Source organism: Harpia harpyja, chromosome 15 (genome assembly GCF_026419915.1).
Source record: "Harpia harpyja isolate bHarHar1 chromosome 15, bHarHar1 primary haplotype, whole genome shotgun sequence".
Taxonomy (NCBI): Eukaryota; Metazoa; Chordata; class Aves; order Accipitriformes; family Accipitridae; genus Harpia; species Harpia harpyja.
In genome coordinates, this window is record NC_068954.1 from 21,172,112 (window position 1) to 21,197,421 (window position 25,310).

Sequence of the window (25,310 nt, forward strand, 5' to 3'; positions counted from 1 at the left end):
CAGAGTAGCTCATCTGAGAGTGAGCAAGCCTCTTTGCTCCAAAAGCAGAAGGGGAAGGTTAAAAGCAGGCCACAGCATTTCCCTCTTGCTAATGAAATTCCTGCCTCTCCTCAGCAAATCGTTGATACAAAGCCGAACTCTTGTCTGTACACGAACTGCAGGGGAGTGAGATTCCTGGACGGGACTAAGAAGGCTGGGTAGGGCACAGAGTTAGGAAAAAGAGAGTCCTGGAAGCTAAATGATGGGAAAAGAGGGCCTGCATCTAGGAGCAGGAGGTGTCGGCAAGAGTGTGTAAGCATCCTCCTACTGCAGCCTTCACAATGAAATTAAGTCCCTACATTTACCCTAGGGCAAGATTTCAGCCGTCTAACAAGGTCACATCAGCTGGTTAGTAGTTTGCCTCTCACTCCCATCCACAAAACTTGACAATTCCATCTCAGCATGATCTTACAGTTAACTAATATTGTGAGGCTTGGGGAACTTAGTATTTTTTTTGTTGCTATCCACATCAATTAATATCTTCCATGACTATGCACACATCTTGGAATCCACGGAAGGTAATTAGCATTGAAGGCTTGAGTTAATTATCTCTTAATGCAAAACCCCAAAAAGCTTCTTTCATGCTTATCTTCCATCAGTTTTTACAATAGGGAGAGGACAAGGGACAGGTTGCTTCAGTACTCTAAAACAAAGACCGATGTAGGATTCTGTCTAACAATGAGAAGAGACTTTACAAATATGCTCAATGACGGGCTAATTAATTTCAAAACCAGCTTTTATGATCATCAGTTACGATGGCTCTTTCCCTTAGAAGGAGGGAATGTGTTTGCAAACAGATCTGCTAACCTAACAAGAAGGGCTTCAATCTTGGTTCATGGGTGTTAGGTACTCAAGTCAAGAGGTGAGTAAATGCTAAAACTGGAGAATGAATGCACAGGAAAAGACTACAAGAGGGACTTTCTTCTTTCCACTCAGAGGAGGGCATATATAGACCTCAAATATCTGTACAGTGAGAGACAGAGCCTGGGCAACAAAGAGAAAGGGGGACAATTTCATGTGTAGTCACTGGCCTGTGACATGGTTGGAAGCACAAAGGCTCGGTGGGTAATAGGCACCATTGCAGCCCAGACACAGGCTGCTTAGGAAAGAGAGGCAAGAAAGAAAAAGACGACCCCTCCTCTTCTTGAGTTGCCTTCTGTGTATAGGGGTCCTTGGCCACACAGAGCCATAGTATGAAGCCAGAAGGAAGCAAGCATGCCCGCTAGATCAGAGGCCTTCTGATTTTGGCACAGACATGTGGGTCTCCCAGGTAGGTTGAAGCCCTAAGTGAGTTTGGTTGCTTCAGGGACTGTGCAGTCCAAATGCTTCTAAATAAATCTGGACATGCAATAGATTATTGTGGTTACTGGAATATGAGCTTATTGAAATCCTTTAGCTGGAGGGCCTAAATTTGCCTAAGTTCTGTCATAGGTGTCCAATGTAGTATTTAATGTTACTCTGATGTGGGATTGTATTCTGTCCCAAGAAATAGGGGTTCCACTTGTTTATGTTTTTCAGTAAAATTCTTTAAAATCATGACTACAAATAATGCCTGTCAGTTGAGATGTTACCTTCTGAGATCATCAACAAAGATTCATAGTAAAAAAATACCATTTCATACCGTTTTTAAAGAATCAAGGTGGTCAGTTAGCAACCTTTTCAGTCAATAGTCCTTTTCCCAAGATCAACTTTATTTCCTTGGCAAATAAAGTTTCTAAGGAACAAATGAGATTCAGTGATGTTGCTCACATTAGGGCAACACAGAAAAATGACATAGTGTATATCCCTTTTAATGGAGTTTACTTTTATAAATCTAGTGCTGTTGTTCCTAATGCCTCAGCAAGCTCACAGCTTCAAAAATTTAGCTGATGCCTGGCTACATTGTGGTTAATTATTGTCTTGCATGAAGAAAAACCTCACTTTTGCTTTAGCTGCAGCATTCATATGCAATACATGAATTCATTTTAGACTCAGCTATGTTCTGTTGAGCAGGAATTCTCGTGGTTTTGATCAGCCAAAATACAGAAATAAATATCGGTCTTTTATTCTAAATAAATACAAATTCGGCCCATACATGATTTTGCTTGTTTATTTTCCAAAAAGCAATTGGAAAGTAGACAATAACATTACACTTTACTGCTTAAACTACACATTTCCCCTGCTACTCTGTCAACTACTTTATAGATGTATACATATGTTTGCTCTAAGATGGGCTGTGAAGGTTTATTACATGTAGGTGGGAACACAGACAATATTTCTCACTATACTCATGGTATAGAATTCAACACACACTTTCTAAAAATAAGTGATGAAAATAACCAGACAGCAAAGCATTTGGGCAAGAACCATATCCATATGCATACAGTATACATATTGCACACTATATTCATATTATTCACTTTAAGTTAAAATATGTGCTATGCCTCTGTGTGGAAATAATATGCCATCAATATACTAAATGCTAAAATCTTAACAAAACTTTGACTTTGCTTAGAACAAGGGAGTATTTCCATTAAAATTAAAATAACATTATTTTGTTAATCTAATTAATATATTTTTGTAATATTGTGTTCCAGAGACAAGTCATCCCTTTCACATGTAAAATAACACAATTGATGAGAACACAGTTTTATTTGTTCAGTAAAACAGTACCTACTTCATATATTATAAAACAGCCATCATCATCTGGTTCAGGTCTTTTTCCTTTTATATAGTTAACCACCAATGAATATAGATGCAAGCCAATAACAACAGTGCATGCATTTAACATGTTTAATTTAGTGATGACCCCCAAATCTATTAAAGCTAACGGCAAAGCTCTTTTGAGCTATTCAAGATTTGTCTGTTATTTAATGTAAAAAAAAAATAATCAAAGCTTAGCCATATGCTGATTAAAATTAAGTGACTAAAAATCTCAAACAGACCAACTAGAAATACCCCAAACTGAGCACTTTTCCCTATTAAAGGAGTTGACCTTTCAACAAATGCCATGATCTCATAAAGACTTAAGAAAGTGAATTGTATACAGATGAGGAGGAGAGTGGAATTCTAATGGGCTAAATGTATATGAAGCAATTTGTTTGTCAATCTCTATTAAACTGAAGATTAACACAATAATTGAATTTAATTAATTCAGTAACTTAATTAATTAAGTAAAAGTTTTCCCTAGAAATCAATTACTGGTCAACATTTCAATCATGTTAACAGATGACTCCAAGGTTGCCAATTTGAACTGATAAAGTTTTAATATAATCCAAACATCACTGATATTTGTTTCTTCTTATCTCTGAGACAAAATCTCAACCATATTATATTTAATTTTTTAATTTTTTTTAGTCTTTCTGTCAGTGTGGGTATCTGTAAAAAATGGAAGTTTCTAGGACTTGTCCAAGGGACTTTAATGCCTGAAACAGGGAAGGACCTAAATGATGTGCTCTTTTACTATGCATTAGAAATAAAATAATGCACAACAGCATTTAAAATACAGTGAGGGTAAGGAAAAAAATAATTATACCAACAGCAGACAGTTTGGAACACAGATTCTTGCATTAAGACTTTATACAGTGGCTTTGTAAAAGCTATTAAATCACACAGGAGTGACAGGAGTGAGGTTTCTTAATGCATCCAATGTATTTACCAAAACACAGAGTCTGGTAAAAGCCTTAATATGGGACTGCCTATGTCAAGAATGAGCTTTTTTTGAAAATTCCACTTTTAGCATAAAAAAAACTGTGAGTAGGATGTGGAGATGATGATAAGAGCAACCAGAGTTGTTATGGTTGTACTGAGAAATATATCTCAGCCCACATACAGAGTGTACTAGGAGGCATACAAAATTAAACCCCTTAATTCTGAAGACAGCCTGCAAAATCTTCTTCAATAGTCTTTTCGCGTAGAATTACTTGTGCTAAACAGAAGTGCTTTTTAAACTCTTTGAAATTCCAAAATAGTTGAATTAAAAATGCACATACTTTGGCTTTCTCATATTTTAAAATTCCGATTGTTATTTTAGGACAAAATATTTTATATTATATATCACTTTTTTTTTTAAGCAAAACTTTCAGAAGACATTTATGAAGTACATTGAAAGCATTCTTACTCTGAATCTACATTACATACGAGAAAATGAAATGACAATGAAATCTGACATTCATCAAAAGCATGAGAGTTTTCAGAAATCTCATCCAGAACAGACTTCCAAAGCTCAGGTTATTCCTGTTCCAGATAACTGTGCAAAAGCATCAGTGAAATAATTTCTGTGAGAGTGATCAAATGAATACCATCTTCACTTAAAAAATGTGGCAGATCTACTCATTTGGCCATACCTTTAAGGAATTCATGATGTCACAATTAAAAGGTAACAGAAGTGTGATAATTATGGATAGATACAATTAAAATCACTTTATTGAAACAAAACAGATCTGATTAAAAATCTTGTACACTCCTTCAAGATCTGCAGTTGCTGCAACTGAAGGAATTGCATCTTAATGCCCTAAAATGACTCATTTTTTCATTCTTGACTGAGTATTAGTATAAAAATGTACATTTTCTTGTAAAAGATAGTGTTGTAATCTCATGATTTCAAGAAGACATGATGGTTGTTTTTTTTGAACGTCGATGCACATCTGTGGTTCAGCATATATGTATGCAAGAGACACACTGGCACTAAAAGTAAGATTTTTCAAAGGACTCAAATAATGGCTCATTATACTTTCACTGAACTTCAAAGAAAGCTTCTATTGATTTCAGTAGAAGTAGTGCTAGCTCAGTGCTTAGTGCTTTAGAAAATAACACCTATTCTTAGTATGCTCATGTTTTAAATGCTGGCTTTCTCAGGATACTGCTATGCTTGAAACTTTTGCCTTTAGGTCATCTATTACAATCATCTCAGCCACACTCATAAGTAAAACTCCTGCCACACAACAGCTGTTCTAACTGAAATAAATATCTATCTGATCTCACCTATTTGTAATTTGTAATGCTCGTGACATTATAGCAGCTAACTGCAAAAATTGTTTTCTTAGTAGAGCTCTCATTGGACAGACTGCCTTTTTGGAAAACTTCAGCATAACTGGCATTAAGCATTAAAACACTACCACAGAGAGATTAGGGCTACATGCACATCAGGCCTCAAGCAAATGTTCCTCTGCAGGGAACTGTGTTCCTATAGGAAGACTGATAAGTCAACTAATTTCTCCTAAACCATAGTAGGTTCAGCTATTACTTGGCAAGATGAGCAGATAATGCAGTTATGGATGCCTACTCATGGCCATGGCATTCTCTCTGTAATATGAATCTATGACTAATGTAAATCTGACAGAAGAAAGAAGACTTGGTACCTCCTCTGCTGAACAAGCAGCCTATGGCTTAAATTGGTTGTAGGAAAAGGCAGTGAGAGAAATGGAGGTGGGAGGACAAAATCAAAGGCCAGCAGCTTAGCAGTGGTCATCCTCTAGCATCCTCTAGTGAAAATTCAAAGTCCATTCTTTAGCCTTGGCTTCTGTCAGGAACAGATTGTGCTTCCTCATCTCTGTGCCTGAGCAACAGCTTCGTGGTTTTGTAGCAACTCACTTTTCCATAAAGAAAAGCAAGATACAACAGTGACTGGAATGTTTAAGTTTCCTACCTGTAGATTGCCCCAAGTATATTTTCACATACCTGAGGCAGATTCTCAGTAGCAATCATAGTAATCAGGCTGGCACCATTTGTGTTAGTGGAACTCTACTGCTTTACTTCAGCAAAGGCATTGACTTGTTTTTGCTACAGTTTGTTATTATATAATAAAGGTCTTTTCTGGTGATCTATAAATTCTGGAATTTTGCAGGTGAAAAAGGATTTCTAATAGAAATATCAACAAGAGACATTACTGAGTAGAAAATTCAGTTCTGAATTAATGATGCTTGGACTGGGATTTTGGTTTTTCTGCCTGATTCTCATAAAGGAATCATGGGCAGAGGGTAATAGGGAACACCAACTTTTGAAAACATAAAATCAAATATCAGAATTCTAAGGTAATATTACTCTATAAATTTGAAATTCCACGAGAGTGACTTCTTGACAGCTTTAATAGTTTCATCCTTATTCAAGTCTATAAGATCCTCTGGAAAATAATAACGAAACCAGACTCACACCACATAGTTGTTATCTAAACCTTTGGATTTATAAATAAATATAAATATATTAAGAAATTTATCTCGAGAGAGACATATATATAAAAGTCTTTGGATTTACCCTTTCAATATAAATAATTTGTAATTTTAAGAATATACTACTATTTGTAGAAATACTGGTGTAGCTTCATGAAAATCAACATTTTATATTAATCATGTTTAAAATACAGTATGTGTAAACAAGATTTTGTTCAATAGCCATGTAAATTGGTACATTCTCTTGCTTTTGTTAAAATTGTAATAGGCGCATTGCTTGATTCTCACCTGGCATCTGAATTGTTGAATTATTAATCATTTTTACAAATGTATTTACAATTAATCTGTATGGTTCTCAGCATCTTTCTTTGTGTTGGAGAATGGTGCTTTTTTTGCATCAGTGTGAAAATGAATTAGAATCTAATAGCATTTCTAAAGATGACCAGTTAAATTGGAATTGTAATAAGCTTTCTGTACATAATGAAAACAATCTAAAACTTAATTGTGTAATTAAACTGAGTGCTTCTCGGTAACAAACTGATAAGTATCTTTTAATGACCCTATAAATCTAACCTAATCTAAATGCTATTTAATATCTCACCTGCATTTAAGGAGGATATTCGTTTGGTTATTTGTTTATTTCAGAAATTAGTTCTGAAATTAGCACATGGTGGCGTTTCCATTCTTAAAGGGATTCCTACATATATAATTCTGTTTCATATATGCTTTGTCATCATCACGGAATATAAAGATAATTAAGCATTGCCAACTGTATTTACCATTTTTGCGTTTTAAATAATACATTATTTGGAACTCACAAGGATTACACTGTGATTAACCAATCCTGTTTTACTCATCCTCTTGGTTTACAATGAAGAATTAATAGTTTGATAAGCTACAAAAGACAATTACTTCTTATTCAGACTGCCTAATTTCTGTTAGATTTTGTCTATTTAGGTGGAGTTCTTTTGCTCAGTCTCAGAGGGTGATTTAGACTACCATTACTCAAGCACCACTTAATTCCCAAAGATGCCTAAAACAATGAGTGTGTTTGTTTGACTGCAGAGTTACTGAGATACCCAAAGTCTTCTGAGCATCTCAGAAATCAGGTAGTTGGAAGAGTTAGGTTAGGTGTGATAGAAAGATGAGTGGAAAGATACCTAACCTCTGCCCAAGTCCCAGTTGGGACACAGTCTCTAAGATCTATGCACACAGTCACTACTATATTGATATTTTATACAACATAGTCAACTGAATGCTTTTAAATGTAGATTATGAGAAAATACTGCTTTCCTGGAAAGGTTATTGAAATCAGCTGGAAGCAACCTATTCACTTCTGTATGTTTTCAAATAGTTCTAGTGAACCCTTTCAGAGGATTTTTAACAGAAATACACATGTAAAATTAAGTAACAGTCCAGAACAAACAGCAAGCGGTTGTAGGAATGAGGAGATTGCACAGATTATTTGCTGAGCTGCGGAGAAGGGATGAGAGGGAAGCAGCACATGGACAAGTTTTATAAAGAAAACTTTAAAACCATAGATCTTTTCTAGAAAAACAAAGGTGAAAACCAAAATCTGTCAACAGTATGGATTCTGAAGAGATTTTTAGAATAAACAATGTATGTTGCATGGAAAGCAACTTAGTCTTTCTCAGATGAGAATATTATGAATGGGTTAGAAATTAATTAAAACTGATGAACTGGTAAAATCTATGACAAGATATTACAAGGAAATTAAAAAAGATGAATAGAAGACAGGATACCAAGAAGTAACCAGGACTAGACACTTAGTCAGCAATAGTCCATGAAGCAAAAAGGGAAAGAGATACAAAGCTGAAGAAAGGATATTGTGTAAACTACTTCTTCAAAATAATTACATGATTATTTTTTTTTGTTTTAATCATCTATAATGTGGTTGTAGACTCCTCAGGCATTTCATATAGATCATCCTGAAGAACATAGAGTGTATAGAGGGAAATGTTAAAGTCTGGAACAGGAAGATGGTGAACTAAGGATACCATAAGATACTTTACTCTCACGTCTGACATCTTTTATATGTGTGGAACACTGCTCATGCTCACAGATGAAAACAGAGATTGGCCAGACCAACTAATATTGAAAAGGAATTCATTGTTGCTTACAAAACAGAAAAGGAATTAATTAATTGCATTTGTTTTAACTATTGTTTCTTTTTTAAGGAATTTTAATCATGGTGTTTTACCAGCACAATATTTGTGGAAAGAAAATTGAAATGGGAATCCTGTAGAAACAAAGCTCCAGGTTTGCATGCACAATTATTCCCAATAATTATTTTTGCACTTATCCAGGAACAGACATAATTAGCAAGCAATTCTGAGCCACAACGAGCCAGTCTGGCTTACACGTTCAGCATCAAGAATCTCACTATAGAGAATGGTTTGTTGTTAACTCTTCAGAAAAAAAGTAAACGTTAAAAATATATACAAAAAGATAAAACATCCACAGAAGCAGATATATGTTAACTGAAATATAAAGAAGGAAAACATGGGATAATTGCATCATACATTTATGTTCATTATAAACTAGTTTTGGATTTCCAATAATATTCACATGACATGGATTTAAGTGAAATATTATTACTACATTTGGGGGGGGGGAAACAAACCACCTTTTTTTTGGTTATTTTTAATGTATATTCCTCACAGCAGAAATTTGTATCATTCCAGGAACACGAATTTTACTGCTAGCATTTCTCTAGCACAATACATTCATATCCCTGTCCTCAACAAATATATATTATATTTTTATTTCCAGGGGTTATTTGTCTGTCAAGATCAGTCACTGAGTTAAGAACAAAATGGAAAGAAGTTCGCCAGAAGTACTTACGTTTAAGCACAGAAAATAACCATGCGGCAAAACTTCTTGATTATTCTGTTATGACTGAGTGGAGTCCAACTTCTGACCTATTTTAATTTTTGCAGTAACTCATATTAAACAACTTTTTTTTGTCCAAGTAAAGCAAATGGTTTCATGAAACTAGGTTATTCAGCTGTATGAGGATTCAAAAGAGCTTGCAGCATCTGCATCACAGCTGGAAGCACAAAGGGAAAACTTTCATGTTTAAAAGTTGCTAGATAAATGAGGAGAGTATGTAACCATGTCTCCTCGCTATACACCAACTGCAGGTATTTCAGTGACACTGCAGTAGATGATTTTCCCCCTGCATGTTTTTTTCAGTCTCCTGAGAGCTCTTCCATCTTGTGAAGCAGATTCCTGTTCTCTGTCTTCTGCCATCCATGTACAAAGGTTTAAGATGGCAAAACAGTTAGCCCAACCTTTCTACAGCTGACAGTAAAATGTATTACTCTTCCCTCTGGCCACTACCAAATACTACTGCAATATCCTTCTCCGTCCTTCTGTGGAAGAAGACTGAAGACCCCAAAGATCCAAATCATCCCATCAAGATGTTTCTGCATTAATTTAACAATCATATCCAAGAGTCAGATGATTCAAGATAATTTCCTTTGGAAAGAACTGTTTGAGGAGAGGAAAGAATACTGAGAAAGTAACTTAAAAAAGACAACATTGAAAAAACATGGAATAACATCCCATAGTACTGACAAGACTATCCTGAAGGGTCAAAGAATTAGTAAGGGATCTGGAAGAAGTGCTAGCCTTTTATTTTTGAAGACTGCCTACACTGTAAAAAACTAAAAAAAAAAAAGAAAAAAATTACTTCATCTGAGCATCATTAATTGGTCTTGCACTGTTTAGGATGTTCCAAGTGAGACAGAGAGGCTTGCTGGGATGTGGGAGATGACTGAATTTCTAGTTACGATTGAGAGGACTTCACTGCCTATCTTCCTCCATTGCAATGCTGACTTTGATTACCAACCTCATGGAAATACTTTTTAACATCACTTTTTCTGCCTTTCAACTGCCTTCCTGCCTTACTTCTATTGCATTTTTATTGCCCCCATCTGTCCAAATTATGCCATCAGTGACTAGAAAATTTTTTATAGAAAGAAAATATAGTTATTTCTAGCACATGGATTTAACATAAGTTTGCTTGCTATAATTGTTTGTAAATGGATTCATTATATCAGGATCACTGAATTTCATAGTTTCTCGGTAGACTCCTTTTTGTAAGCATTTGCAGCTTGAAATATGGCTCTCTGATAGCAGAAAGGGGAACAATATTGTGAGGGGGATTACTTCTTGCTCTACTGCATTCTTTCTGTCATTTAACACTGCTGCCATTTTCAGAAGAAATGTATAAAAAAATCACACAACATGAGCAGTATAAAATTCAAAAGCACTTATGAATGTACAACTGCACCTTAACATTTCTTTTCATAAACTGTGTAAGTACAGAATCTTCTCAGAAATACAATTCTTCTTATAGAAACACTAAACATAAAGAACGCGTACAGGATAATGTTAACAACAACTCTGTCAAAGCAAGATCCTAATGACCCTCAACAGAAAACAGAACGAAGGCACATTTAAACAAGAATGGCTGAAATGACACGGTGCAACCCAACACCTGCCATGAATCTTGCCCAATCATTTATTAATAAAAATGAATTTCCAGCTGCAGTTATGGTCCTTATCCAAAAGAAAGAATTTTTATGGACAATCTAACCTACCAGTGACAACCTTCAATTTTCTGGATACTGAAATGCCAGTTCTTTTTCTATGGCTTGAAATAATCTATGTAATGTTAAGTTGCACCTCATTCATGCTGCTCTTGATATCCTCCTGAAAAGAAGGACATTAAAAGCAGCACTTACGTCTTGAAGAAAGAAAGTAGTGGAGTCAAAAGATTTTTCTCTGCTGGAGAGTGACCGCAGTGCTTTGCATCCTACTGACATAGTGGTTTACAACAAACCTGAATGTATGCAACTGAGTGAGAGAAAATTAAGATACGGGAACACACATATGGAGACTTAAACAGTGTAATCAGGATTTTAATTGAATGCCTCTCCTGGAGGTTTCAGATAGGTTAAACCACAGCTAGAAAAAATATCAATGTCTTTTGTGTGATATCAGTCTGGAAGATTGTTGGATTCAAATGACAAAAGATCATTGCACAAGCAAAGAATCATCCCTTAACTTAAGATTGTTAGGTTGTAAAAGAACAACAAGTTTTGATATTTAACAATAAATACTTCAGAAATTGAATCAGCTACAGCACCACCTAATCTCCACCTTTGTTATACTTAATTTTAACTATATATTATCTGCTTTTCATATGGATAATAAATAGGATCATTGAATGGTTGGCCAAAGAGTCATATCATAATTTCTTGGAGAGTTCATGTGAGAAAATACTTTATGCAAACTCAATATGAACTATTAATCCCTCCCTGATGCCCAGGAATTTTTCAGGAAGAATCAATTTGTTTCTGAAGAACTGCATTCCTTCTCAGAAGTGCAGGAGCAACAGCATCACCATTACAAAATCTTTTTCGTTACCTCATCAGTCTGAAGAGACAATTGGAAGGGTTCTAAGCAACCACCTGCACACCTTGTTAGAATCACAGAGAGTTGGAAATTTAAAAGAGCTGATTCAACACCTGTGCTAGGACTCCTGCTCCTTGCAAGCTGTGGTAACACAATGTTGTGATCCAGTGCTCTTGCTATTGTAAACATCTTTAGGAGGTCCCTGCAAACCCAAATATACCAGATCAAGCTTGCATTTGTGCTGAACTGTAAATATGTTTCTAATTGGAGAAGGCCTATACTTTTAATCCATACATTCCCATACCACTGCTCCAGTTCACTTAGGAGTATGGATCTAGATATTCAGCAAATAACTTGTTTATAAAACAGTATAGGGGTGCTTTAAGTTGCAACTTAAATCAAAATCAATTTATCTTCTCTGTCTTCATACCACAAAATACCTCCTTTAGAAGAAGGTATCTGCTTTAGGATAAGCACAATCATTCTTTGGACTCAAGTCACTGATTCTAATGGGAGCTTAGTCACCACAATGCTAATACACACCCACATTTAGACAACTATACCAGGAATCCTGATCTTAAATTTAAGACCACCTAATGGGAAATGCACCCTCAGATCTGAGAAAATAATTGACTTGAGACAATTTTACTCGCCAGTAGAAAGTGATAAACTGTTTAATTTTGAGAATTTAAGACTATCACAAACTTTCCTCTCACTTTTATGCTGAGTCTTCAAACACTTCCAATGTTAACAAGGACAATTCCCATTTACAATTAACAATGTAAGAGCAAAATATTTCTTCTTTGAAAACAGAACCATTATGTAAAACTAATATATTTGCCTTATGTGAGTGGAAAATAAGCTTTCTGGAAGAAAATGTTCAAGATGGACTAAAGAGTCTCCACAGAAATTGTTTTCCAGTGGTAGAATGTATTCATTTCCAGTTTGTTATAATCAAGGTCAACTTCCAATTTTCAGACTGTCATAGCACGCTTACAGACTGTTATTACATAGTCATTGACATATGAATATGGATGTGATGATGAAGCTTTCAGAAGCCTTCGGTGTATTAAAGTGTACTCAGATCCATAGTCATGGAGCACATCAATCTGATGCAATTATTAAACATACAACTTATCTAAAAATTTGCTATACTTATTTTACTGATGAAATGGCTCCAGGATTTAAGTTATTCATTACTTACCCCTGTTCTTTGAACTTCCAAGAAAATCGCTCTTTGAAATGATTTCTCCCACACTGCCAACTCGCTCCCCAGCTCTACATTGAAATAATGACTCTTGCCATGTCCAACCATAACACTGAAACAATATGGCCTCTGGTCTTCAAGATCAAAGTCCTGGTGAATACCTAAATACAAGTTTGCTTGTAGCCAGCAATCATCAGCAAGCCAGAGCTGAAAGACACGTTTCAGTATGTGATTCTTCATCATCTAGCAAAACCAAACAGTTAAAGCAACATTGTCTTCTCTAAGTGATGGGTACTTGGATACGTTATATCATTATGTCAATAATTACCTTGAAGAAATGTTCTGAGAATTAAGCAATAATTTCAAAGACAACTTCTCTCTTTGCTTCTTATTCACTTTACCCTGTGTCATGTAATCTGAGCTACTTCTGCAGTTCCAAAATACTGTCAGTTACTTAAGCAATACATACATAATTTAAAAAGAATTTGCAGCAATACATTGTTACAGTGAAAAGGATGGAAATCTCTGAATTGTTTGAATACAATTCAAGAGCTGTGTACCAGCTTTACAGGAGAATAAAACTACTCTGTTCTAATTGGGTTCCAACAGGCTAAACACCAAGGAATGCAGTAATTTATCAAGCACTCAAGGGCTAATTCTGGAAATGACAACATGAGCTTTCAAATGTCCCCTAATAGCTGCCAATGCTGCTCTGCAACTACAAGGGGAGTGAAGTGAGATCACCTGCCATCACCTTCAAGATGAAGAGAAACTTCACATTAGTCTCTCCTAATAAAAAATATTCCTGTAACAGAATGTTTTGTAAATGAAAACAAACTCTTACAAGAAACTTCCCTAATCTTTCAAAACTTCATTGATTAGCATAAATATAGAGAAAACTAAATAAAAAAGCTACTGCTTATACATCTGAGTACTTTCGCTGACTGAATTTCCAAATTATGCATTTTTTAAAATTTCTATTTATCAGATAGGGCCCCTTCCTATCTCCATTTCTCTATGATGGCATGGGGCAGAAAAGATTGAAAGAATAAAAAAGTAATTTGCAAAGAGAATGTTATCTCTTATTTTCTAAAGTCACCAGCAAACAGAATTTTCTTTCTCTAGTGATCCAGGTTAAGTTTAGGAGACTTGACTCTAGTCAAGCAGATCTGAGGTAAAAGCAGTCATGTTTGACTGGACTTAGGTGGCTTTGAAAAGACCAGAATGCAGCTTTGCAGTAGTAGCCAAGTCCTAGAAACTTGTAGTCAGGAAAAGCCTTATAAAGATTTAGAATTTATTTTTCCAGAACCTCTAATAGTCTATCATAGCCTATTGAGGCTAGAGTTGAAACTCCATACACATGAAAACAAACAAACAACTGGAATTTGAGCATTCAAATGTAATGTAAAATATTCCGATGCGTGTCAAATAAATGCTTACATGTTCAGGGTCTTGTGTCCCTCCTGTTCCAGATGCACACACAACCGCCCTCACAGGACAGCAATGAAGATTCACTTTTTAGTAATGAAAAGCAGAGGAAACAAATGCTCTGCTAGCACACCCTCCTCTGTGTACTGCTCTCATATTCACAAACAGGGTCAAAATACTCAGATGGGAACTGAAAATTTTGCTTGTGCTGGTGAATTACAGAGTAACACAAAGCTAGCAAATCTAACCTTATGCAATTTACTCAAGTCTAGTCTGTTAAGCTACGGATGTTTTGTGGGGCACCTCAGAAGCAGCACGTAATGCCACCAGGGTACGCAGCACTTTGTTGTCAAAAACAGCCCTGCAGCTACCCGAAGAGAGAACAGTCTTGAGGAAGTTCAAAGTTATTTTACAATGCTCCTGAAAAGGAAGCTGAACAAAATACTTGCGTATCATCTGGTGTTCAGCAGCTATGGAGTGACAGGTATTACAGCTACAACTGCTTCAAGACTCAGTGCTGCTCATCCTGGCTCATAGACTACTATATTAGTATTTTTTACTTTGCATGTGAAAATGTGATGTGTGAAAATACCAGGCAATAAAAGAAAATAAACTGTTTTTAAGACAGGCGGCTTTTAAAAATGCATCTAATATTCTTGCCCCTGAAAAATACAAGTTTTCAGTAACAGTTCCAGCAACTATGAGTATGAGGCAAGGTATAGGAAGAAACACATGAGGTAAAAGAGATCACATTTTCAATCATCTGGTTGTTACCACTAAATGTCCATGAATATGCAAGTTCATGATATATATATGAATTTTAATTCACACATCTGCATATGCATGTTTGTGTATGCAAGTGTGTATTTATATGTATGTACACACACACGCAAATCTAAAATACAGCAAACATTTTGTTTTAAAATGTAATTTCCATATTGGGTTCTTATTTTCCACGTTTAACTCTTCTGTCATAATTAACATAGATGAGAAGCTTACAATTAGGTGAGTAATAAGTGCACCTTGCCTTAAAATCCATCTTTCATGAGAAGATACAATAGCACTCTCCACCACAGCTTTGCACTAGTTCTAACTAGTTAGAATCCTTAAGAACACCCTCCCCAAATGGCAGTTTTTACAAGATAAAGTCCATCTTTCAGTCTGCAATGTAGAAACCTTAACCTCTTAAGATTTTTTCCTATCTTTTTGGATTTGCTCAGTTTGCCTCATTGCCACTTATACCAAAGAATCAACAGAAAATAGGTTAAAGTGTTGAATTTGAGCTTTTGTGCTTCAGCTAATGTACTCATGAAGACTGGCAATTAAACATTCATTTATTAAAACGTCAAGAACATTAAAGAGTTGAATCTTGGGTGGTTTATTTCCCACTTCTTTTTCTTAATGAAAAAATATCACAGAATTTGCTTTAAGGATAGATTATCCTTGAAATTACCAGAATATTCAAGGAAGGACTGAGTTTCAAATCAGTAGTAACATTTAAAGGAGAAAAAACAAAACCAAAACCCAAACCACAGAAAAATCTTTTCAAAAGGCATAATGGGTATATATTTCATTGGTGCCTGACTTGTGTTACAGGAAAAAGCAAATTTTAAAAAAAGATCAAGGAGACCAAACAAATAATCTGGGACAGAACCTCTGCTCTTTGCTGCTGTCTCAACGATAGGCAGGACCTGAAGCTGCCCCTGTGTACCCAGCTGGAGACATGATCACATTAAAATAATGCTATGCTTACAAGAAAATGGCTGTGCTCCTGCATCCTGCACTCCGGAGCTGAGCTCAAGTCCCGAGCTCCAGGATTGCTGTTTTCCTGGCATGGCATTGGCCAAGACCCTTCCCTCTCCCCACTTTTGCCAGAGAAGGGAACCTTCTGCCCCTGCCCAGTGACAGCAGGCTTACGACAGAGAAAAAAAAGGCAGCGATGGGCTGCAAAATTGGCAGTTGACATCAGCAGAAGCTGTTTTAGCAGCCAGTTAATGGGACTGACACCTCTGTAAAATGCAGATGTCAGCTCATATTTGAGAGATATTTTTTCTAGATTTCTATCAAATTCCGTGTGCTCCTTGCTCTGTTGGTTTTAACTTCATCATGTTTTCAATGTCTGTCTTTTTTTTTTAAATCACAGTCAACAAAATTGGTGTAGGAAACGTGCCCATGTTGTTGAAAGTCAGTTTGGGACAAGTAGTTCGAGCAGTCAGGACATAGAAATTCCCTGCCACTCCATTCTTTGAAGAATTTGGCCATTTAGTGCTACAGAGATCTCCCTTCTATGCTGAACAGGGCAGTAAAGGGAAATGGAATGTTATTGTCAGGCCTATGACTTTTTTTTTCTTTTTTTTTTTCATTTTTTCTTCTGTAAATTGTCCTGAATAACTGTGTTGCATCAGAAAAAAAAAACCAAACCCTAACAAAACCAAAACCAAAATAGTTAAGCAGTTCTCCTTCAGAGCAATGTTAAGTCAGGATCTGTACAGGTAACAGAGCAACAACCTTCCTTCTCCACAACATTAGTACGTGGTCAAAGGAGGAACAGTAGAGAGTAGGACAGCAGCTGGTGAGAACTAAAGCTGCTTTGTAATCTTTCAGTGAAACAGCATTTTCTCTGAAAAGACTGATCTTTTTCTTTTTTTTTTTTTTTTTCCCCTGATAATATATTTGGTTTTACTGTCTTAGGCGAGTAGGCTTTCATCTAGCTTTACCTCACCTGCAAAGAAGTTTTTGCTTAGCTGGTAGAGAAGTAAATTAATCTATCTGATGCAACTTATTAGAAAATATCTTCTGTAATTATTGAAACAAACTGCTAGGGTTTTGCCCAAAATCCTTGCTTGGGACAAGCTAAGCAGAAAACATGACACTATCTCTAGGTGGTGGAAAAAATGAAGACTTCTATGGTACACAAATGCACCATGTTGCCCTTTGTAAGGTAAAACCTACTATAGTATTTGCACATGATCTAAAAAGGACATAATTTTATACTTCTAATTACTGAAATTAAATAAAAGTATCTTTACATAGACCAGGAATTACAGCAAAAGCATTCTTTATCACAGTCACTTAAAAATCTGAGCCACTAAGAAAAAAGCAATATCCAGCTTCATTATGCTTAGCTGTGTGTCTCACCTGTATACTGAAAAATTTCTTCAATATGGAAGTATTTTAGTAACTTGCTCACTTGGAGCTTAATCCATTTTCCATATTCTCTTATACTTGCATAGCTAATGCACTAGAAAAAACAACAGATGAACTATTTGAATGTTGGCAACTCCTAGTTAAGATTAACTTGAGATTATCATTAACAGGAAAAGGCAAGCTTTCTTTACGAAATAATATCATTGTAATCGTTAGGAAACCTACCTTGTGAATTTTAAATAGAACCTCACAGAGGTTATAGATTTTTTCAGCTCGTACCCAGTCTAGTGTGCTTACCTATAATATCAAAAGAAAATATTAACAACACATTCTTTGTTCAAAAATCATGTACAGATGAAAAAAAATGAAAAGATTTCACCCATCATTATTCGACTGGATACTCTAAATATAGGCAAGTTACTACATTTAATATCCAGCATTTAGAAAAGTTTGTCAAATAGCATTCAGTTTTTACAGAAACAGCATCTACAGGAGTCTTAGTATAATTAAAAGGTATTAAATAATTTCATTGATGTTTTTCCCCATTATTACTACAGTACGATGGAAACCTCTTTGTAATCTCTGTGGTGAGTTACATAAGCATATTTAATTTCCAATATGCTAACACAGAGGACCCAGAGTCTCAAACCCAGAGTCATTCAGCTTCATGTCTCAATTTTAAAAAACCTTACAATCAACAGACCAAGATGTGTTCCTAAATTCAGATTTGAGTTTACATACACTAGGGCACCAATACCTTAATACTTATATTAAAAACTGGAAAGGACTATGTAACTGCAATATTTGAAATTAAGAAGAGTGTCAACTGTGTGTTTAATAATTGTAGTGGTTTAACCCCAGCCAGCAACTAACCACCACGCAGCTGCTCACTCACTTCCCCTCCCTGCAGTGGGATGGGGGAGAGAAGTGGAAGGAAAAAGTTAAAACTCGTGGGTTGGGATAAGAACAGTTTAATAGAACAGGAAGGAAGAAACTAATAATGATAATAATAACAATAATAAAAGGATTGGAACATACAAAACAAGTGATGCACAATGCAATTGCTCACCACTTGCCGACTGATGCCGTTAGCTCCCGAGCAGCGATCCGCCCCCTGGCCAACTCCCCCCAGTTTATACACTGGGCATGATGTCACATGGTACGGAATACCCCTTTGGCCAGTTTGGGTCAGCTGCCCTGGCTGTGTCCCTTCCCAACTTCTTGTGCCCCTCCAGCCTTCTTGCTGGCTGGGCATGAGAAGCTGAAAAACCCTTGACTTCGTATAAACACTATTTAGCAACAACTGAAAACATCAGTGTGTTATCAACATTCTTCTCATACTAAATCCAAAACATAACACTATACTAGCTACTAGAAAGAAAATTAACTCTATCCCAGCCAATAATGAATATGGAAAGACATATTTTTAGTTTTCTTTTGATTTCATTACTTTATCCTGTTGACATGACAGGCTGTTAAAATTTGGCAGTTAGAATGATATTTGAAGTTTTTCCCTAAATTCTAGTTCATGATATAATGTGATAATCTCTTTTCTCTTAAAAACATTACATAGCCTATGTAGTTCAAGAAGAAAAAAAGGACCTTTACATGGGAAAAATACAAGGGGAACACACATCATTTTGATTATATATTTTAGAGCAAAATCCTAGCTCTTGGTGAATGCACAGGAATGGCTGCATAGCTATATGAAGAATTTGACTAAATTGTAACTCTGAGGCTTCTAGCACATGGAAAGAAGTGTTTTGGTGACTCTAATAGCAATTTGGATACTTTGAAATACTAGGGAGATGCAGCTTTGTCCTGTTCCTGTCCCCCTCCCAAAAGGAAGAAAGCAAAAAAATAAAATTAAATTATTTAGGTAAAGCAAAATTTGGCTGTAAAACACCTGGCTTCTGTGAATGAAACTTAAGTAGGAAAAAGCTACGAAATTCAGTAACAGATTATTTTTCTCTGTATTCACAGTAACACATAATAATCAGTATTGTTCCTAATGTTTTGCATGAGATCAACATGATTTTAAATTACTTTTAAGTTGAATTTCCAGGTCTTCATAAATTCTAAGCCATTAAGCAAAATGGTAATAAAATGGTGAAAATCCAAACCACTACAACACTTAGGAGCAGACTGATGTGACTTCGACTGGTTATTAAATGTTATTTCAGAGAGTGCTGTTGGAGGAGTAATATGAACTTGGTGTTAGTTTCTTTCTAATTTTATATGCTCTTATGTCCAGTCCAATTGAAACTAATACACATTATTATTGAGTAGACCTCGCACCTATGTGTTTCAAGGCAGTGTTTCAGAATTTACCTGAATTCTTTCTTCTTAGTGTGATAGGTGATTCATCCCACCTAAATTTAGACATCAAAAGTACCTAATCTTAACAACCTAATCTAATTCTTAATAATCTAATCTTAATTTCAACATATTGGGAGAGAAGGAAAAAAAAAAAGAAAAAGAGGCAGTTCTTTCTCCCAGTTTCCCTAACTTTAACTTCTAGATGACTAAATTTAGGTGAGATGAATCACCTATTGCAAATGGGACTGAAGACCTCTGGAAGAGAAAATCCTATCACCACATCTTTTCAGGATATAAAGGGACTTGTATGCTAGGGTTCTCCACTTGACAGTTTTTATATTTGAACAATCGAATGACAAATATCACTTGAATACAATGCATGCAGTAGAATATGTAAAAGCATGTTATATACTTTGTTTTATCATAAGCAATTTCTCACCATAAATTAAAGCTTGAAACATTACATATAGCTACCTTTAAAAGTACTTAGTACTACTTTAAAGGAACTTTGTCAAATGTAAATCTAATGTTAGCTTTTTTAGAAAATTAATTTAAAGCAGTTTTAGATATTATCCTTGTCCTCCCATCACTTTATAAGATGTAGCAATTTTTAGAGTCATACATTTCTAATTTTTAGATTTCTGTTACTGTTTCCCTTCTAGTACGGTCCATTCAATATTTTATCTGAGTTTTGCTTTTTAATTATTGCTAAGAGTAAGCAATAACACAAGCTTAGAAACAACTGAAACTGAGGAATTATAAAGCCAATTCATAAAGAAATATTATACATATAAACATGCTCACATAGAGCAAGTACTGCAGGTCTCTGCTCAATCCTTATTTACAGGGAAATCTTTTTTACTTTGATGGCTGTTTTGAAAAAGAAAATAATTAAATAATACAGGTTTTGGCCTATTACTGTTGATCCTCAAAAGAGATCTTCATGCTTCTTGCAAAATAAGGTTTACAGCTTAGAATGGTGGCTAGTTCATTATTTGGGCTTGAATTTCTCAAAGGGAAAGATTCTTTTCAATCTCAGTTAAAAGCAGGAGAATTCTTCATTCCTATTAGTGGCTATACAAGATATAAAAGCAAAAGCACTGACTTAATCTACTGTTCGTGAAACTGAATTTAGTGACACAGGCTATAACCTAAAAGCTATTGAGACATGACTGAACTTTCACTTGCTCATATCATTTGTTTTGATTCCTGAAGATTAATTTAAACTGTTTGGGTTCTTTGCTGCTATTAACGATGCTATCATGGACTATGGTTACACTGCTGCACCATTAAATTCACTCTGAATACTTCAGCCTTTTCCCCATTATCCTGTGCATCTCTTTCATCCTTTGACTCTCTGTAACCTCTTATGACTTTTTCAGCAGAGACAGCTAGTGATGATGATAACTGTTGGCACCTATACAAGCCAAGATTTTCTTTTACTGTGTATGTCAGAGGAAGGCTACCATACTTAAAGCCATGAGTGAAACAGTCTGAATATCATAGTGTGCAAGGTCTTCAGGAGAGCACGAATTACATGTTGAGAGGGATTTTAAGGAGGGGAAACAAACATCTACAAAGGGATACTAGAATTCAAAGAGGCAGCTGACATTATTTACAGTTTTATCAGAACTATCATAGTATGTCTAAGTTTAAAATGTTATTGTTATAGACTGCATCGCTTTAAAAAAAATCACAAATGATCATATAGTTCTAGTCAATGAGAAAAGCTGGAAAGAATCAGAAAAGTTCACAAAAAGTGCAATATCCTTCATTTGCTTTAAAGGATGTTTCAGTGTATTGCAGGCTTATCCATCATCACACATTTAACGACTGGGTAATGACAGGTAACTAAGATAAATGAGATACTGAAATATATTCCTTAGGCAATAAAAAAGTTTTTCTCATTATTTCCCCTTGGAATTGGTCCTGTAGGTATTCTATACATTGCAATTTCTTGGGTTTATTTTAGCTTGACAAGATAATTGTTTTTTAGTGAAGCATTTGACAAAATGTTTCAAAAAATATTTTTCAGAATGGGTCATTTAATAAGACATACTTTCATTCATATGAATTTAGTTCTGTCAAAAATAGTGTCAAAATACATGAAAGTACCAACTAGAATTCACTGAGCTTCCACTTCAATTCTTGTTTGTCTAATGCATGAATTTATGACCAACAGTAGCTGAGTGCTACTATTATTATTGGAAGACCAACTCCTTAGCTAACTCAAAGCATTATGTGATGTATTGAATACTTGGTTTTGTAGATATTTAGCTATATTAATCCTTTCAGAAAGATTGTAAAATAACACATTTGTAAACTCACATGTAACACTGAGCTGATCACAGAGATAATAAAAATGAACATAGAAAAATAAGAACCTGAAGTTACAATTTTAAGTCCATAATGAGAGACTGAAATAAGTATGTAGAGGTACAAAAGTGCTAAGTGTTGCAGAAGTACATTACTTCAGCATGAGTTTCTATAAGTTCCTCATGTTTTAAAAACAGGCATTACAGTGGATTTCCAAAAATAAATAAACTACTAAAATCTAGTTTTACTTAGACCAAGCGATCTCAGCATCAGTTCAGGCTCATATTCCAAATATACTTAGCTTTAAATGTGTGTGTTAATCATTGATTTTTCTTTAAAAAACTATGATTTAAAATAGAGGGAAAACAATAGAGTTAAAGTCATTGACACATACATGTAGTAAACAACGAACTGAAAAACAGTTACTCCCTAGAAGAGAATTCTGCAATTATAAAATAAGCACAAAAGACTTCCATGCCTATTCAGAGATCAGCACTAAAGGACTGCATAGACATGAAAAATAAATATGGGGTCCATGTAAAAGAGAATCACACTTCAAAACTCACTAAGGTCAAAGGGAACATAACATACTCTTTGAATTTCTATGAACACTGAATCTGATTCTAGAAATCTCCAGTGCCCCCCTCCAATATTAAAAAAAAAACCTGAATAGATTTAAAGAGTAGAACTTAAGGGAAAAAAAAGATCAAAGTGGCTGTAATACTTATTACTGGAATACAGAGAATGCTGCATTATCTGACAATTAAGCAGAAGCATCCAACCCACCTAGAAGTACTAAAAAGTTCTAGGCAAAAGATGAAATACTTTTAGGTCAAGAGTAATTCATTTCACTGGTCTCTTCACTCTTCAATGGAAAAAATAAGCCAAGTATAATTTAAAAAAATTATTAAAAGATATTAAAAAGAAAAAAAAAATCAAGAAATGTTCTTGAGATGATCTACAATATAGCAGTATAAGAAGCCTAAAGGCATCCAAAACAACTCAAACTCAATGGTACAAAACACACACAGTCAGATCCTAGCAAATATGTGAACAAAATAAATAGACTTGTTTGCAGAGTTAAAAAGTTCATCAAAAGTATTCATGGTCAAGTCTATGCCCTCCAACTCACTGCCACCTCTTTCCCAATATGTTACATTGACATTATGTATAATGTGATTTACAAATACAAGCATTCAGAACTTACATAGCAGTAGTCTAAGATTCAAAGCATTGCTCGTGCTCAATACATTATGCAAGCTTTTCTTCTTTGTAATGTTTTTCAAAGGTGGAACTATTTCTGTTACTTTCACATTATTCTTGTATTTATTCCTTTTCTTAAAACTATAAGCAGCATATGCAGTGATTGCCTAGCTGTTTTCACATAAAGCACTTCAGTGTTATTTATTTAATGATGTTGAAAAAAGACAGTTTTGTAATTAAGGGTAACACAACAGCTCCAAAGATACGGCTACTTTAAGACCTGAATTTAAAAACCGTATTGAACTATGAGGAATATATAAAAAATCAAACAATACAATCCTCCCCTACATAAAGCCCATATTCCATAAACCCAAACCACTTCATTTTTCTGGAAATTTTCAATGATATGAAAAATAGTTTGGTTTTGAATGACAATTTTGAATAATGTCTCTTCAATTTCTTCTGGGATATGAATTCAGAACCTTTTCAAGGTCTGAAAATTGACAAAAATTTATTAGATGCTTTTAGAAGGTAATAAAATACTGCTTGTATATTAACATTGATGCAAGAATAATTTCTATTTGTGCAATGGTGTTTTTCATGTCCAGTTTTCAGAAATGTGTCACAATTCTCATATAGCAATCTGTAAATGAAGTGTCACAATTCTAATATAACAATCTGTAAATGAAATCTGTAAATTTCTTAAACACAGTCAGATAAAGCCACTTTGGGGATGCAGCAAGACCATTCTCTGTTAATCATACCATTCTTGATATTTACTTCTATAGTGAAGCTTCTACATTTTTGGAAACACCATCTGAGATATTGTTGAAATGGAGTATAAGCAGAACAGTTCTTTCAAATGATAATATCCACATTTTTTCCAAAATTTTCTTTATTTTTGCCCATGGGCAGCTATGTTTTCCATTCTTACGAAAGTTAGCAGCTGTGTTTACATTCATATCATCTTTTGCACACAATGAAGTAGAAAAAGAGTAGAAATTGTACCAGATCCTTTTACAGGCAGTTGTAAAGTTATGGGTAAGGTCATTGCAGCTAAAGATAACTGTATGACTCGTAGGTAATCTACTCTGTGCACACTACATTGATACACTGATACACCACATTGATTCGGTATACAAATAGCAATACCATCATAGAAGCATTTCTGAAATAGAACATAATGTTAAACTCTTGTCTTCTAAAGATCAAGCAAGTTAAAACATCTGTATTTTTGTGATAGAACAATCCATTTTTTAATGTTTCACTTGATATAGTAAAAGAAAAGTCAGTGGGAGTAATGGTAAGAGCAGTACCATTAAATATCTCTACAAGCAGTGAAACAGTGAAGATGCACAGCTTTGTGTGGGGACCTGTGCTTGCAGCTACAGAGCTGGGGCGTGTGACACAGAACCAGCGTCAGGGCAGAGCGCGGGTCGGTGGCTCCTGGCTGCCACGGGAGCTCCCCCGGGGTCTGGCAGGGCAGGGTCCTCACCAGCCAGGGCCCAGCCCATCACCCTGTAGTGGGCTGACCCCGTCCAACAGCTAAGCGCCCACACAGCCACTCGCTAACTCCCCGTCCCCCCGCAGCGGGATGGGAGAGAGATTAAGAAGAGCGAAATCAAGAAAACTCTTGGGTCGAAATAAAGACAGCTTAATAACTGATGGAAAGAGGAAAACAAGTGATGCAAAGGTGATCGCACCCTGACTGTCCCAAGCAGACAGATGCCCAGCCAGTCTCCAAGCAATGGCTACTTTTGAAGACCAAATCCCCATTTTTTACTGCTGAGCATGATGTTTTATGGCATGTAATATCCTTTTGGCCTATTTGGGTCAACTATCCCAGCGGTGTCCCCTCCAACCTCCTGCCCACCCCTAGGGTGAGCACTGTGAGAAACAGAGAAACACTGTGCAAGCAAAGCTCAGCAACAGCCAAACCACCGCTGTGTTAGCGTTGGTTTAGTCACAAACACAAACCCCACTGCCATACGGGCTGCTATGAAGAAAGTTACCTCCACCCCAGCCAGGCCCAGCACATGCCCCCAGACAAGAGCAGGGCA

General features: G+C 35.6%; 1 protein-coding gene across 1 annotated transcript in view; it reads right to left on the reverse strand.

Moving 5' to 3' along the window:
• Positions 1–25,310, reverse strand: part of SNTG2 (syntrophin gamma 2) — a 193,879-nt gene that overhangs the window by 20,026 nt on the left and 148,543 nt on the right. Inside the window, exons 13-14 of the mRNA XM_052809394.1 lie at positions 17,638–17,709; positions 12,835–13,044 (exon numbers count right to left, since the gene is read on the reverse strand). Coding sequence (XP_052665354.1) covers positions 12,835–13,044; positions 17,638–17,709 — 282 coding nt within the window. The remainder of the gene's footprint in view (positions 1–12,834; positions 13,045–17,637; positions 17,710–25,310) is intronic.